This window comes from Neopsephotus bourkii, unplaced genomic scaffold (assembly GCF_033783945.1).
Source record: "Neopsephotus bourkii isolate Nb327-2 ecotype Australia unplaced genomic scaffold, CSIRO-AGI_Nbou_v1 NB_1434, whole genome shotgun sequence".
NCBI classification, from domain to species: domain Eukaryota; kingdom Metazoa; phylum Chordata; class Aves; order Psittaciformes; family Psittacidae; genus Neopsephotus; species Neopsephotus bourkii.
The window spans coordinates 161,953-178,796 of NW_026901911.1; the positions used below are offsets into that span (position 1 = coordinate 161,953).

Genomic DNA, 16,844 nt, shown 5'->3' on the forward strand with positions numbered 1-16,844 from the left:
CTTCATAGTTAAGATGTTAGGGGGCCTATATGGTTGGGTGGAGGCTTGTAGTGGTGCTGTGTGATCATGCTTATGACTCCAACCTATGAACCCAGCAGCATCAAAATAAAACTTCACAGATGCATAACAGCAAAGACTTGTGTCGTCTAATCCACCCCCTTGCTCCAGGGCACTGCTGGATGCATCCAAACCACTCTTGATTGAGAGGGATGAAATAAACTGCCAAAATCTCACGCTGGTCACACTCCAGATGAAAGGAACTCTGTGAGTCAGATCAAAATATGACCAGCCTGATCTGGTGAAGTAACTTTCCATCTCCAGAGAAAGTTGGAAACTAGTCTAGGTTTCTTCACTAGTTTTGCTTTAATCAAGGTAATTTTCCCACAAGAACCAGTGTTCTTTTTTCTCCGTAGCATTTAATAGTGTGAAATATAAAGTGATAATGTTCAAAGGCAACAGTGTTAAGATGTTGATGGACTTCTGCTGTGGGTTAAAATGCCAAGTCCAATGACTTGTTTGAGTACAAGAAGAGTAAAAAGCAGAGGTTAAAAAAAATTATTTTCCCTAAAAGGGAAATGGTTATTCTTACAAAACACTCTTTAAAACTTGGATTTGAAGTTTACAGAGTCCTGCTGATGGCAAGCCAGCTTGGAGAAAAGTCCTAGTACTGTTAGTGTCCAGGCCTGGAGTTGATTAGGTGTCTGGGATAACGTCCAGACATGGTCACACAGTTATTTACAGGGTTGGGTTTTATTTTCTTGCTTGTTTCCTAACTGTTCTGACAACTACAAACACCATCACCCTGATAAAGGATCAGGACAGCACTGCTGGTTGGAAACAAACAGCTTCCCCACCAGCAAGTAGGGCGCTTTTAGAAGCATGCTTAAGGAGACCTTTTCCAACAAGCTCCTACATAGGCATTAAATAACTCCCTGGATTTGCTGATCAAGAGGGGAACACATCTGATGAGTTGTGAATGAGTGTGGGAGCTACCCAGTGTGTGTTTTGGAAACCCACCTTTGGCTTCCTTACATTGAGTCTCAGTGTCTCTGTGTCAGAAGCCAGTGCCCATCAGTTTGTATGGTGAGAGGCAGGCAAGAAAATATGCAGATGAGCAACTGGATGGGCTCACTCAGCTTTCTTTTGTTCTCTTGGGAATCTGTATGACTTAGTAACTAGTTGTGTGAGGAGATGGGAACCAGCTGGAAAGCTGTGGGTAAATCTGTGTGGTAGGTTCCCCATATGTGAGATAGGGAGTGTGCTCCTGCCATTCCTCTTACAGTGCTCCGAGATGTACAGATGATCAGAGCTGCACAAGACATTGGTGCTATTATTGGCCGTTGCTTTAGGTGTCTCTAATTGTACTTTTTCGAAGCATGGTTTGAGTAGTGTTTTCAAGGGCCCAATGATAAGTCAAAATTTGCTTCTAATAAATAACCTAGCTAAAAAACTCAAACCACTGCTGTTTTCCATGGTACTGTGCAGCATTAAGTGAAGCCCTTGCCTGAAAATGATTAATTATCCAAGGTTTTCAAAATGTGAGTGAATCCTCAGGTTGCTGGATTTAAAAACAGAACAAAAAACCCAAAATTCAGGAAAGAAAAATCATTAAAAAAACCCAAACCTAGAACTCCCCCGAAACCCCACCAACAAACAGAACCCACTCAACATAAAGCTCATTGCATTTTGCAGTATGACCTGGTTAGTTTTTAATCTCTGATGAACCATGTTCATGGGTGCTGGGGAAACTGAACACTCATCGTGCTGGAATCATTTGCAGGCCCCCAGAGAATTAAGAACAGGCGTTAGGTAAAGAGCTAAATTATGTCAAAACCAATTCAGACTCACTGTGGGGTCATTCATGTGCATACAATGCAGAGTGTTCAAACACATGGTCTGGTGCTGTGAAGAGATTTGTTTTTCTTGTATTTATCTCCGTAGGCCAAGTGTAGACTGTTAAAGCTTGCATTCCCTTAGCCAATAGCAGGGATTGGTTTTATTCTTGGAGTCTTTGGATTAAATGGATTGACACATGTGTTTTGTTGTAAAGAGTGGACACACACTGGGTTTCAGGCACACCTCCTGCAAACTCTTTTTGTTCAGACTTCATTAATATTCTGCTAATACAGTCAAGGCACGCAGCACTCAGACACTTAAGACACATATTGCTGGCCTCAAGTGTGTGAATTCCCCTGTTGGCGTTCCGTGTGTAATGGTACATGACTATAACTGGTTGAGCCATCAGAAGTATTTTCATTTTCTATTAAATTGAGCAACTGTGGACACAGTGAATGGAATCTCCTTTGAGTGAGAGGGTCTGTCTTAAGGAAAAATTGATGAACATGAGATTTTGGGAGTTAGATAACAGCATTTAATACAGTCACCCTATCAGGCTGATGTGTCATCTACAATATGCTTGGCACATTCATAGAATCTGGGACCTCCTCTAATTGCATCTGGAACTTACCCTGTACAGCCTTGGATCAAAATAGGCACCTGTAAGCTGCTTCTGCCTGTGCAGCACCTGGTTTCCTATTCATTGTGGTCAGTGTTGTCTGTTTTGTCTCTTTAATAGGTTCTCAGCATGGTGATCAATGCAGCTTACAAGCCAGGGAGTGTTTTACGAGAACTGCAGCTAGTGGAAGACCCTCAGTGGAATTTCCAAGAGGAAACACTTAAAGCAAAGTAAGTCTTCAGTGTGTGCTCTTTTATTTGGGAGAAAAGAACAAGAGATTTTTTTTTTCCTATTGTCAGATTTCTACTTTTCTAATTATCATTTTGCTTCATTGAATTATTTGTCTCATTCTCTAGCAACTTCAATGAAATACTCACCTGAATGGTTCATTTCTGTTGTTTTTCTCCAAGCAGCCATCCAGACTTTGATGAAAAATGTCATTTTCCTTCAGAGAAGTCCTGAATTTTATAAGCTGTTCCTATAAACTTGACTACTGTTGAATTAACTCAATTCCTGGCTTTCTAAATGTAGGAGTATTACTTTTTTTCATAAAGAACCATTCTAATGCACAAAAACCTGGTGAGAACGAAAATAAGGGCAAACAAAACAGCAAGGACATGTTTTTGAGCAGGAGAGTGTTAGGACAGAATAACAACAGTTCTGAGATTCGTGTAAAAATTTTGGGGCCTTTCCAGAATATATGCTTCAATTCTCATCTAAACAACACCCTTAAAAACCTGTGTATCCATAAAGTACTCAATTTCCCCTTCCAGCTTTAAAATCTCCCCCTTTATGTCTTCTTTATGTAATGGACACTACACTTAGGATGTATTTCAACAGCCATTGTCTCTCTGAAAGAGGGGAGTCTCACCTAAGCACTCTCAAAAGTCCCTACAAAGAGCAATTCTTCCCACTTCTGAGATGGATGTCAACGAACAGTTCTTTGAAGACAGCTGTCTTCTTTGACTAACTTGGTCACATTGACTTTCTGAGTACTGTAGTTAAATGCAGTGAATCTCACCCTTTGTACTGAACTCTGATACCCCTTTTCAAAGAAAAGCAATTTTCTCTTAGTTATTTGAAATTATTGCCTGTCAAATATGGCACTATTGATTGCTATTGTATGTGCTCTTGGCCATGCGGATATTGCAGAAAGTCCGTGTGTGCTGTGGTTGAGGGAGAGAATTGAGAACCTTTTGTTCTGTGCACTTGGAAACTGCTTTTCTAAAGGAGGATTGCAAATAGAAATGAAAAGCTGCTAGAAAATCCTGGTTTTAATTTGCTGCTTTCACCCATGTGGAAAGTCCTGGTTTTGTGTTTGTCAATTGAAATTGTGTGGATGGAAATCTGAAAGTCATCCTTGCACGTGCAGATTTTCATTCTAAAAATGAAACATTCATTTTTAATGTGTCTGTGACACATTAAAAATCATAGTCTGTAACCTTGTTTTCATTGATTCCAGGCTCACACACCTTGTACTAGCAAATGTCAGATAATGCACTCCTACAGGTACTTAGCAGCTGTGAAACCAAGTTGTAGTGCCGCATCTTGATAACCTATCTTGCAAAGAATTGAGCATATGGGCAGTTTTTCTGTTAGCAGTATCCAAAATAGGACTTTGTTGGGATTTCTCATTTGAGTGTGGGGCTCTGCCATGTGCAAAAGCAGCAGTCCGATTCTTAAGGCTGCTTTAATCCTTGTTTCTAATGAAAACGTTTAACTGACCTTCAGGTGCAGGGGTGTCTTGTCCTTGATAGTCTGCTATGTCTACAACCCAATCTACTGCAATCCCAGGCAGCCTGTTGACTCTGGGTGTGCTTACGCAAGGAAGACCAACTTAGTTATGAGCACATGCACTCCTAAAGACTGCCACTCACCTGTATCACATCATTTCTTGCCCTCTCTCACTGTTTCTTGCTGTGGTAATCATACTAATGAGCACCTCCATCTCTGTTACTTCCTTCCAGGATGCTTCTTGTATCTGTTTCCTCCTCCCATCTATTTAACAGGGCAGCCAGCCTGCTGGGATATAAGTTAGATCTGTATAGCCTGCCAAGTGAAAGTATACTACAGCTTTCTAGCAAGGAGGTTTTGTGTTTTATGTTGTTCAGTCTCAGGTTGTGTAGGTGTTCCTGTGTGATGGCTGCCCCAGGAGGTAACAACCTCAGCTCTTCAGTGAATCAAGCAGCATCTTTCAACTTCATCAAACCATGGAATAAATCATTACAGGCTCAGGGCTGGGGCAGCAAGTTTTGGGGTGACTTCTGAGGACAGCAGTGTATTCTCATTCAGTGTGGCATTATCCTCTGGCTCCTGAGGAGGGTGAGCTCGTAAGGCTGGACAGCATCTTGTTGCTGCAGCTATCTGGCTCCTGGGGCTGAAGCTCTGTTCACAGAGCAGTGCTTGGTGGTTATACCAGCGTGCCTATGGGTAGTTTGAGCACTTTAAAGAGTGGGTGACAGAGGGTTGATATGCTCTAAGACTGTCTTGACTACCCTCGGGCTTCCTTCTTTTTTCCCTCCTGAGTTTGTTTGAGTTGCTTCATCAAGAAGCATATGAGAGGTTTAATTGCATTTAGTTGCACAGAAGCAGAAAAGAAAACCTGGTCATGAAATGAGATGCACAAATGACACCTGACACGTTACATCAGGTATGACAGTCAGTTGTGCTCTGGAATCTCAGAGACCTGTAATGAGCAAACGCCTGTCTGCACCGACTTGCAACTACACCATCTCCCAATGGTGTCTTGCTGTTAATGATGACAGCTCTACAGCCAGCTGGAGCGTCTGTGCTGTAATGTGACATGTCGTGTCACCGCCTTCCTTCTGATGTAAACTGACAACTCTTTGGATCTTGACAATGTTGTTGTTTGTTTGTGGTGATGGCAGTGGGAGGGTAGAGCAAAGGGAGAAGGAGGAGGATGGTGAAGAGAAGGCTGGTTTTCCCATCAGCCCAAACGCCAAAGTATGCAGTGCCAGGAATGCATTAGCTCCATCCTAGGGCAACCTGCACTTACTCTGCTCTCAGGAGTGACCAGTGTGGAATCAATGATGTTGGCCTTGCAAAGAAGATGAACCATTTAGATTGTCTAAAGAGATTTTTCTTCAATGTGTTATGGCAGTCGCTTCCCATCAGTGCTGCTGGCGCTCTGTGAAAATAGTCAAACCTGATTTATTGTTGATGATGAGTTAGAAATGTCAGGCCCGATCCTCTGAATTCTCCTGAGGGTCAACTGCAGCTGTAGGCGTTCAACCATTATAGTTTTGATGCTTTAAGTGCCTACATCTAGATTTTGCTTCCCAGTTTTACATAAAATGCCTGAGGGATTTTATTAAGGATTTTAATTTCTAAGGGCTGTAAGTGGGCTATTTGAACTTACCTATTTTTGCAGGACTTTGGACATGAACAGGACTGGTGTGTGCAGAGACTTACCTCCTGGGTCTTGTATAAAGCCTGTTTGATCAAATTAAGAAAGCTGAGTATTTCTTCATTAGATGAAATCTTGAGAGTTGCTTAAGTCAAGTAGCTGAACTCTAGGACTGTTTACCACCCCATCACAGGCACTATTGCTTATTTATGAGGCTGCATATCAAAGAAAGTCTGTTCACTGTGGATGCTTTAGAAGCCTTTCACTTATGATAGATGATGCTGAGGTGTGCAAAGTGTTCTTTGCTATCAGTGATTGCTCTCAGGAATCCCAGGTTCCTGTTACTGTTTGAGAGAGTGAAGTGTTACCCACAGAAATGGAAAAGAACTACAAATACTATAAGCAAACTGGATACGCACAAGTGTGAAACCAGATGGGATGCAGCCAGCTCTGCTTGAGAGAACTGCCCAGTGTCATTGCAAGGCCATTCACTGTCATGTTTGAAAGTTGTTGATAATCAGGGAAGTTTCCTGATGTCTGGAAAAAGGCAAAAATCACACCTCCATCTCAGGAAGGGCAAGAAGGAGAATCCAAGTTACTACAAGCTGTCAGCCTAACATTCCTGGAAAGGTTATTAGGCAAATCCTCCTGGAAGACATTTCCAGGAACATGCGGGACCAATATATGACTGGCAAGAATCAGCATGGATTTATGAAGGGCAAGTTATGCCTGGTGTTAACTATGATAACTGGTTTGGTGGTTGAAGGAGAAACCGTGGAAGTTATTTATGTTGACTTTGGCAAGGCTTTTGACACAGTCTCCCATAAGTCGTTATAACCAAGCTGTGGAGATGTGGATTGAACATGTGTGGTGATGGAAAACTTGACTGGACAACTGAACCCAAATAATATGAAGTCCAGGTGGCAGCCAGATATAAATGGTGCTCCTCAAAGGTTAGTACAAAGCTACAGCTCATTTTGATCTGGTTTTTATTCCACATCATCTCTGCCACGTACTTCTTGAGGCACTGCAAAGGTGAAGTATTGTGGACTGGTGGTTTTCTGTGCCAGATATTGGAGATAGAAGTCATTATGACCTTGTGGAATGACTTAAACCCTTTCTTTCCATAATCAGCAGGAGACTTCTTGTTACAACCAGAACAATTCTTTCTGCATCCTGTCTTCAAGAGTACAGAATGTCACTGGCTGATTTGGAGGAAGATGACTTCTTATGTTTGGCAGACTTGAGGCTAATAAGACAAACCAGAAATTTCTTGCACAATAGATAGGAATTCTGGGTTCCCAAAAGGAAATTCAGGGTTTTTAGCTACTGAGCTCAAGCTAGTCTTAAAGATTGTCAGAACTGTGGGCTGCATCCTTATGAGGAGACTTTTGAAAATGAGGGTAGTCTCAATGTTCTTGCTGTTTGAAGTGTCTTCAGCACAAGATTTTATGCTGTCATCACACAGCCCCTAAATAGAGCCTTCCTAGAAGGCATTTTGTTCTCACAGTCTCTTTTATCACCAAAGGGAGCTTCAACAGAAGAATGATATTGCCAACTAAATACTATTAGCTTAATATTGTTGCTCATGCATCAGCAATATTCTGGGGATGTTTCTCGTGGAAATAGTTTCAGCCATAAGGGTTTCTTCAGTTTTGGGTATCTGAGGGGAAGGAAGGGGACAGGAAAGAAAGATTTCTTTTGCTTCAGCTGGAAAATCTTTGTTAAAAGAAGAGTGATTTCTAAGAAGTCTGGAAATGTTACGCTGCTGTGCTGTGAATGCTTACAAGTGGTTGGGAAGATAGAAAACATCAATAGGTGTGCCAGTAATTGGTAATTCTTTGAGAGATGCTAATGAAATAGGGTTTTCTGATTATATCCAAAGGAGCTTTTGCCACATGGCTGACCTAGAACAGCTCAGATTACATTTGGTGGTGTTTGTATTAAAAATCTTTAGTATGTGAGGAATATGGAAAATATTATTAGAACCTGGTTTATTGTTGAAAGAGGTGCTGCCAAGGCCAAAACCATGTGAAAAATATTACTGCAGCCAGTACTAACACCTTGGTTTATTGAGACTGATTGCTGCAGTCATGTTGATTCCCGTTTTCACATTCATTCTATTAATTACAATGTGTGTTACATTCAAACCAGACTGAAATCAGTCAGTTATTCATTTTCCTCATTTCATCTTTTTCTTTCACCAGGCACTTTAGTTCAATGGGTCCTTTCTGGGCAGCCAACACAATAGGAACCACACAGAAAAAGTCAGCCATCCTTGAATAATACCCATCAGGCAGCTTTCTTAGCTTATAAGGAAGAAGATCAAGAGAAGAGTTGATTACAGCGCTTTTGCAGGGAAACAAAACCAGATGCAGTCTTTTCATCCTGGTGGTGAAAGTCAGAACAAGGACAAATAAATGTAACTTAAATCCAGACACATTCAGGCATAAAATGAGGCACAGGCTCATGAGGTAGAGGTACAGGTGCTCCTGCTGCCAAGATTCTTCCAGTGTGGAGACCCTGGAGGGGAGGCTGGTACTTTTCTGGAAGTGATGCTTTAGTCCAACCAGTGTGTTGTTGGGGTTCAGGTGAAGGTAAGACACTGAAACTGCAGCCTGTCACAGGAGTCAGACTTACTGACCTAATGATCTAGGCTGTCACTTAAACTTAATGGCTCCTGTAGAAGTAATAAGGGCAGGAATCTCTTCAAACACACTGAAAAGAAATATAAAATGTTTAGAAGTATATATTTAAATGCCCATGGAATTTGTTCTTTTGATACTAGGTATATTGCCAAACCCTCTTTAGCTAGTTTGCCTATGCAGTTATTTTGTAGGGAAGCTGGGATAACAGTGCTCTGTACCTGGAAGGAACACTTTTTCCATTTTACATCATCTGTCCAGCTCTGTTGGGGTGCATGAAGTGTTGCCTTATTAAGTTATTCATTCATTCAGGTGAATGAATCCAGCATTGTCTCCATGACCTGGGGTCCTTGGTTGTGCACAGCCTGGGCTGTTAAAGCCTGGTGCCTTGAAGAAATGCTGGTTTAGGTTGTGAAAGAGTTTTGTGTTGAGGTAACAGTTTGGATCAAGTGATTGATCTAGGCTCTCCTCAGACCCAAGTTTCATTTGGATGCCCCTTCATAACACTTCATATACCACAGGTGGAAACCCTTTCCCTGTACACCAGGAAAGAACTTTTGGGAGGGAAAGCAACAAAAAGTGGTTTCTCGGTTGCTTTGTGCAACTCATTAAAACTTCCAGAGGGGGAATAGGGTCCGGACATATTCTGAGTATTTTAGCTCTTCAGCCACATCTCCTTTGTTTCACCTTCTCCTCCTCTTTCATATCTATCAGCAGCTGGTTCCCTGATAGGGAAATGTGAGTCTTAATACACTTACAAATGCTTTTTCTCATTTATCCTGATGACTGTCATGAAAGGATCATTGTCTTTCATTGCCTCCCATCCAGTAATCTTCCACTGTCTCTTCCTCTTTTGTGTCTGTTACTTTTCTCTCACCTAAGCACATTTATAATGCCTTAGTACCAGGCTCATGCATGACTGCCTCTTGTGTTACATTCCCTAAGATGTGTAAGAGATGTTTTAACAACTTTATCTCACTGTTTACAATAGCTCGGTGCTGCTGTTTAATAAATTATAGGGATAATTGGTTTTTCAGAGTTCACATCTACAACGTATTCCAGCAGGAATGTAACTGTGTCTTTCTTAGCCATTTATTGCTCAGAAACACTTCATATAAAACAGTGAAATAAATGTTTTAGTAGTGCATGGATAACAAATTTAAGGCAAACATTTCGGTGCAGGTTTCTGCTCTAAGCACTCCCTGTGGGAATCAGTTTTTAGGGCCTGTTGCTACAGCCATGTTAAACAACTCAAGAGACTCCTGGTTAGTTCCTCGGGTTTTGTAATGCCCACATCACATACTTCTTCACATTGTTTGTATCCCAGTAACCACAGTTGGCACAATGAAACTGGGGGCTTGTTGTGAGCTGGAATGTGAAATGAGAGCTGTCTCAGAAAAGATGGCAGTGGAGAAGACTAGAGGTGTATTGGGGGCTTATAGAAGCGGTCTTCAGTTGCAGCCCACCCACAGGGTGGTGACCAGAAGGCTCTGCAAGGCATATAAGCTTCTCATCACAAGTCATTATATGAAGAGAGACTACATCTCTCTCTGTAAAACTTAACATCCTTTCATAGTATAGACTTGCTGTCCTGTGTAGTGTCCTCACCAAGCCTACTGTGTTTTTTTTTCCATCCCATCTACAGATATATTCAGTCTGCATATGCATTCCTTCACAAATCATGACCACACATCTGATTCATTTCACCCTGCCTTTCCTTCCTCAAGTCCATCTGAAATGGAGCCACTAAAACAATTGGACCTATCCTGCCTTCCTAAGGGAGGCACTCCAAAAGTCATTAGGAAAGCTATCTCCCTAACAGAGGAGTCTGGTCTGTAACATCAAAGGACATCGCTTGGTTGGTGACATGAGGCTGTCTTGTACTCTTTTCTAGGTACAGAGGGAAGACATACAGGGCGACTGTTAAGATTGTGAGGACGTCGGATCAGGTGGCAGATTTCTGCAGAAGAGTCTGTGCAAAGTTGGAGTGTTGCCCCAACTTGTTCAGCCCTATGCTGGTGGCTGAAGTCTGCCCAGAGAACTGCTCCATTCATACTAAAACTAAGTACAGTGAGTATTGGCCAAAATGCTTCTCATTGCTACCTGGGAGTTAGAGCAGCGGAAGACTGTGCACCAGCTAGTGATGGAGAGCAGGATTTGCATAATAACATTAATACTGAGTAGGATTAATCTCATCTAAGAGCAGTTACTTAATCCTGACCATGCCACCATAAGCTCCCTTAATATTCTGTACAGAGAAATAGGCATCTCCATCTCACTTCATCCTAATACATCTGTTTGAAAGTAATTGTGTTTGGAAATTTTGCCTTTTCTTCACATGTAAAGTTAATATAAGGAGCATATAAAAGGAAGCTGCAGCTGAGATTTAAACTACCTCTGAGACAGCTTTGTTAGGTAAGATGAATCCTGTCCTACTTAGTGAATAGTTTCTGGCATACACAGCAGCACAAGCCAGTATCATGATGCTGAGGTGCTGGAAGGGATCTGGGAGCACTGACTCTCTTCTCAGGGTTTTTAATAATGATACATATTCCTGCCTATTCAGGAAGGCTGAAGCTAGGCATGTGTTCAACAGTTTTTTGTTGTCAATGTTACTGGTATTATTGATTCCAAAACAGGTCAAGAAAGTTGTGTAAGTGCTGTCTTTCTTCCACAAAGGTTGCAAGAAACTAATACGATCCACTCTCTGTTGAAAACATTAGCAACTGAAAGTGTATGTAGCACATAACTCATGCAGAAGTACATTGGATCAAATCTGAAGCATGCTGGCCTCTCTCCCTCCAAATCACTGCTTGGCTTAATGGAAGCTTTGCCTAAGTACCTATTGTTAAACTCTGAACAACTCATCATCAGTAAATCTGTACACACAAGAACTGTAGCTGTCTGTGCTAGTCCAAGATGACATATTTAAACTGGACATTTTCTCCAAATCAGTGTCTTTTAAAGTCCCTTGTAAAAGTGCTCCTAGAAGCGCAGTACTGAATCAGTAGCATGAAGCAAGCTGAAGTTTCCTTCTCATGGTGTTAAAGTTTTTAATGGGTATTGTGCTCCATCTCTCCAGCTTATTACTATGGGAAGAGGAAAAGAATCATTAAGCCACCAATTGGGGAAAATAACAACATGAAAAGTGGCCACGTCAAGCCAGCCAGACGCAGGAAAAGGCGGAAATCCATCTTTGTGCAGAAGAAAAGGAGGTCGTCAGCTGTTGATTTGAATGCTGTGGGCTCTGCAGAAGTATGTATTGCACAACAATAGACCCTTAGTGCTTTTTTGTCTCCTCATCTGCATCGTGCTTTTGGGGAGCTTCTTAGCAAACCTTAACGCTTCAATTCGCATTTGAATCCCTCCTTGCTGTTCTGTTCTTCTAAGGCCAGTCTGCTTTTATTGGGACATTATGGGGACTTTTACACTTGTCCATGCTAGAGTTAGGAATTAGAGGCTTTGCTTCCACCTTCATAAGGCTCTCTAGCTAACATGCTGCCTAATATCATATCTTTGTTTTCTTTTGCTTGCTTGCAAGCCTATAGGCAGGCAGATGAGCCTGTGCTGTGCATAGAGTGAACATCTGTGATTCATGTCCAAGATCTCTAAGAATTATAATAAATAATAATAACTCATTGTGGTTTCAAGGGCTTTTACTTTTTTCATTAACCATTCATAGTATTTTGACTTACAATATCAACCAGTAGATGTTTGAGAAGCTTTAGAACACAAGCAAATAGTTTGTCCCCCAAATGCATAGTAGTCGAGGCCTCAGTCTTTCCAGTATGCTGTGTGGTGTGTCCTAGCTTCAGCAGTGATTTGTGTCCAAATACAACGTGGAGCAGACCTCGTTCTATGTGGACAGTTCCTGGGTGATTTTCCCATGATAGTAATGACAACATTTATGTGTGGTTTCCCTTCCTCAGCTGAGTGCCAGTGATTGCTGCTTTGTGCAATGTGAAATAAAACTGATTTACTTAAATTCCCTCTACTTCAGCTGGAGGGGAAGATTTTAGTTAGTTTCCAGTTGATTGCTTGCATCTTCATGACTTGATTCTCATTTAGGTGTAGTTCTGCTTGATTTCCTTAGATTATATCTGCTTCAAAAGATTTTTAACTCATGTTAAGCCTAAATCAACCATTAGCCAAGTTTTTCAACCTTTCAGCCAAAATAACTTTGTCTACAGTCGCTTTTTCACTTAAGACCTGAGGATATGGCTTGGATGCATGCATATGCTTTGATTAGAGCTAAGCTGTTGAAACCATTTGAACAATTATATATATACATATGTATACACATATATAAATTTCAAATATATGTATACAAAGTTCAAATACGCAGTTTCCATTGGCTGGTGTGTTCTTGCAGGCTCTGTGTGACAGAAATAACAAGAATCTAGTACAATATCCCTTAGATTTAAATCTGTGCTTAACCTTCAGCAGTTAAGTGTTGGGCTGAAAGTAGGGAAATCCAGGTGAAATCCTCTTCACAGAAATGCCAGATGAGGAGTCAAGGACAAATATGCACTTGTACATCTTTAGGTATTTTTAAAAGGCACACAAATTTCTTGTCTTTCTATACCAGTGACACCCATGACAGCTGAAGCAAGGTGGAGGCTTAAATTCAAGCTTATTTCTGCTTTTATATAATCTCAAGCATCCTGAGTTTATTTTATCTTTTTAGTATTTTCCATTTCCCTTTTTCATGCACATCTTCGGTGCCACAGTTTCAGATACCAGCCCAACATAGGAGCAGTTGATGCCAGATGAGTTATTGATGTTGACCTTTTGTTAGAAACAGATGAATGATTTGCCTGTCATGTGTTTTTTTAATTCTACAAATCTAAATTGAGGGCTAATCTGCTTAGCACTGCAATGAAAATAAGGTAATTCAGTTAAGATAAATGTTACCCTGGACCAGCATGGGGATGGACATGCAGTTTGACCTAGTGCCTTTTGATTTGCTGCTGCACTAATCTCTGAGCCTGGATTCTGTTTGTCTGATGGTTCTTGTGCAGGAGAGTGAAGATGATGAGCCGGATGTGATGGAAGATGAGACAGGAAGTGAGGAAACCAGCTCAGAGCTCCGGGATGACCAGACAGATACCTCATCCGCTGAGGTGCCCTCCACCAGACCCAGGCGAGCAGTCACCTTGAGGAGCAGTACTGAGTCAGACAGACCTCCTCCCATGGAGAGAGCCCGACGGAGCCGAAGACCACAACCCCATTCCTACAGTGAGGCAGAGAAGTGCACTCAAGTCAAAGAAGTGAGTATGTCCATAGGCTTTCACTCGCAATAGCAATATTCTCCCTAAATCAGTCTTCAGTGCCAAGCTTTCCTCATCTGAGGAGGGCATCCTTGCCCTGGACTAATGAGGCCTTTTGATTTTCTTTATAGGAGATTAAGCAAGAAGAGGAGGAGAAGCTCATCCTGGACAGTAATCCATTGGAGTGGACTGTGACTGATGTTGTGAGGTTTATTAAACTGACCGACTGTGCACCCCTTGCCAAAATATTTCAGGAGCAGGTAGAAGTCTTCATAACTCACCTCTTTGTGTCTGTGGTGTCTATTCCCATCACAAAAACTGAGCAGCATGTATCACCTTGGTAGCTGGGCTTGGGGCTATGACAGAGAGATTATGAGCAGACTTTAGATCCCATCAGGCCAAGTTGGCAAGGCATGGAAACCGTTAGAAGCTTGAGTCAGGGCCTTGCCAGATACTCAGAGACCAAAAACCCCATAGCTTGGTTTCTTGTGAAAAGCAGGAGGTTTAGACCTGTCTAGTTTCCAAGGTCCATAGCACCATCGTGGTGCCACATAGGTGGGCATCTCAGTGTAAAAGCAGTTAGTGGGTATCTGGTGCATAGCAAGCTGTCTCTCCTGTCCGCATAGATTCCACCCTCTTTAAAAACATCAGCCTGGGCAGCAGAAAACTTCTACGTGCACCCACAACTGGCTGCCTGAGTTTTGTCACACCTAAGTAATTTGGGGATGTAGATACCTGTTTCCCATCTGCATCCCTCTGAAGATCTGGTAGTCAGGCCCTTGGATGACCTAGTTTTAGGAGATGCCAGGCATATCCCCAGTAAGCAGACAGATTTTCAGGAGCAGGAGCCAATGGTCTTCATTTCAAATCAGTGTGAACATGTAAAATTTATGTACAAACAGCCATTCTTTGGTTAATGAGTGACAGCCACTGCTGAAAGTACAGGGCAGTGCTAAGAAATCGTAGTTAGAATGAAGCAAGAATGCTTAATTAGTCCATAGCTGATGGCATTCAGTGGTATGGCAAACTGCACATTGAACTACCTTTGATTCTTCACCATGAGTGACTCTGTACTTGAGTAAAGCTGCTTGAACTGGGAGAAGTTGAAGTCTAGAGCAAGGCTGAAACACTCCATAGTGAGATGCTGTAGTCTCTGTGTCACAGTGTGCTCCGACCATTTGTTAATCAGCCTGGAATAGCTCCAGGGCCTGAAAGCCAACCCTGTCTCTCCTATGCCAAAGAGTTTTATGGGGTCTTTAATCAAACACAGATGACTGGAGCTTTTCCTTATGCTTTGCAAAGAAGCTCTGGTGCAATAGGAATACCATCAGGATTCAGTGGAGGGAAAACCTGAGCAGTGAACAGTCCTGATCGAGCATACATAAGGTGTTCAAATCCTTTTTGTGATTAATGCTACCTAACCAGGGCTGTCCTGGGGAGTTTACATTGCCTGTGAGTTACAGTGCTTTTTCTGTGCTTAGGTTCTGATTCTTCCTAAGGGGTAGAAAGGAGTTTTGTAGCCTGCTTTTCTGCTTCTCAGTCCATTAAAGAATAAAGAGGACTTGAGCTCTTAATTAAGAGGAGGATCATAAAACCAACAGAAATCCTGAATAAAATTGCTTTTGTCTGGGTGCTAGCTCATGGAGTTTGGTGTATAGATATGACTGAGGGAAAGATGTGACCTCCAGATGTCCATCCCAGCCTACACCATTCTGTGCTTCTGGGACATTAGAGATTTCAATAGCTCTGGGTGGTCCAGAACCCTCCGTCTTGGTTATTCAGCAGCTCAAGTGGAGCAAGGCAGGTCCTGGGTGGACCAGGGAACGTGGCATGGAGCAAGGCAGACATAAACCTGTGCTGAGCAAATCATGGGCCAAAAGATGTGGTGGAAGGGTGTGAGTTGGCAGAGACCAGCATCAGTTTCCCCATTCAGCTCCCTCCTGTATCTCATGGTCTGCCCTGTTTTGGTTCCTCACTCATAAAATGGGACTAATCAGAACTCTGTGGACCCTGCAGAGTTTCTCTAGGAGCTGATCCTGCATTTCAAGAGCTGAGAGGCTTTTGCCAAACTGTGGGCCTATGGAGACATGATAGACAACTTCTGAAAAAGCATGGGGTATTCCAGAGAAACTAGATGAGAGCAGCATCAAAAACAGGAGAAAAGGGCAGAGGACATTAATTTTGGGGGCAAACTTCCCTTCTTGCTTATGCTTTCTGCCCTCCAGAGTCCACAAATAAAACCATTTTCACTGTGTTTTTCTACCCCAGGACATCGATGGCCAAGCCCTTCTGTTGCTGACACTGCCCACTGTGCAGGAATGCATGGAGCTGAAGCTTGGTCCAGCCATCAAACTGTGTCACCAGATCGAGCGAGTAAAAGTTGCTTTCTATGCACAATACGCCAACTGACTGCATTTCCCCATTTTTTTCTGTTCTCCTTCTTGTTCCCTCTCTTTTTTAACATTTCAACTTGTTCAAGGTTGTTTTTTTTCCCCTTTTTCTTTTCCAAGAACATGTGGAATTGGAAGCACTGGGAATTAATCTGTAGGGAAGAAAAAAACAGTAATCTACAAGAGAAAACTAGCAACAAATTGAACTAATTTTTCTGCACTTGTAAAGCACACTAAAAGACTGCTGGCAGTCTCTCCTCAAGAGCCTCGTCAACCCTCAACACAGTGGTGCAAGGCCAGCACGGATCAGATCATAGAATCATAGAATAGTCAGGGTTGGAAAGGACCTTAAGATCACCCAGTTCCAACCCCCCTGCCATGGGCAGGGACACCTCACACTAAACCATGTCACCCAAGGCTCTGTCCAATCTGGCCTTGAACACTGCCAGGGATGGAGCATTCACAATTTCCCTGGGCAACCCATTCCAGTGCCTCACCAACCTAACAGGAAAGAACTTCTTCCTTGTATCCAATCTAAGATTCATTAAAACAAAGCTACCAGTGACAGACGCGTTCCCAAGGAGAAGGGTCAGACATTTCCAGATGATGATAGTTTGTTTAGGCCAATTTCTGGACATGAACGTTTCTTTTAGCCAACTCTGACACACTTCTTTCATATTGAAATGTAAGTGATCATTCGTAGCCTTACCTGGGTCT

The 16,844-nt window shown here is 42.2% G+C and overlaps 1 protein-coding gene across 4 annotated transcripts in view; it reads left to right on the forward strand.

Annotated features, from left to right (window-relative positions):
- Positions 1 to 16,433, forward strand: part of SFMBT2 (Scm like with four mbt domains 2) — a 107,327-nt gene extending 90,894 nt beyond the window's left edge. For all 4 annotated transcript variants that reach the window (XM_061368642.1, XM_061368643.1, XM_061368641.1 and 1 more), the window contains 6 exons: positions 2,576 to 2,685; positions 10,362 to 10,537; positions 11,550 to 11,722; positions 13,489 to 13,737; positions 13,869 to 13,997; positions 16,006 to 16,433. In XM_061368642.1, the coding sequence (XP_061224626.1) occupies positions 2,576 to 2,685; positions 10,362 to 10,537; positions 11,550 to 11,722; positions 13,489 to 13,737; positions 13,869 to 13,997; positions 16,006 to 16,146 (978 nt within the window). In that variant the 3' untranslated portion in view covers positions 16,147 to 16,433. The remainder of the gene's footprint in view (positions 1 to 2,575; positions 2,686 to 10,361; positions 10,538 to 11,549; positions 11,723 to 13,488; positions 13,738 to 13,868; positions 13,998 to 16,005) is intronic.
- Positions 16,434 to 16,844: the final 411 nt, after the last annotated feature.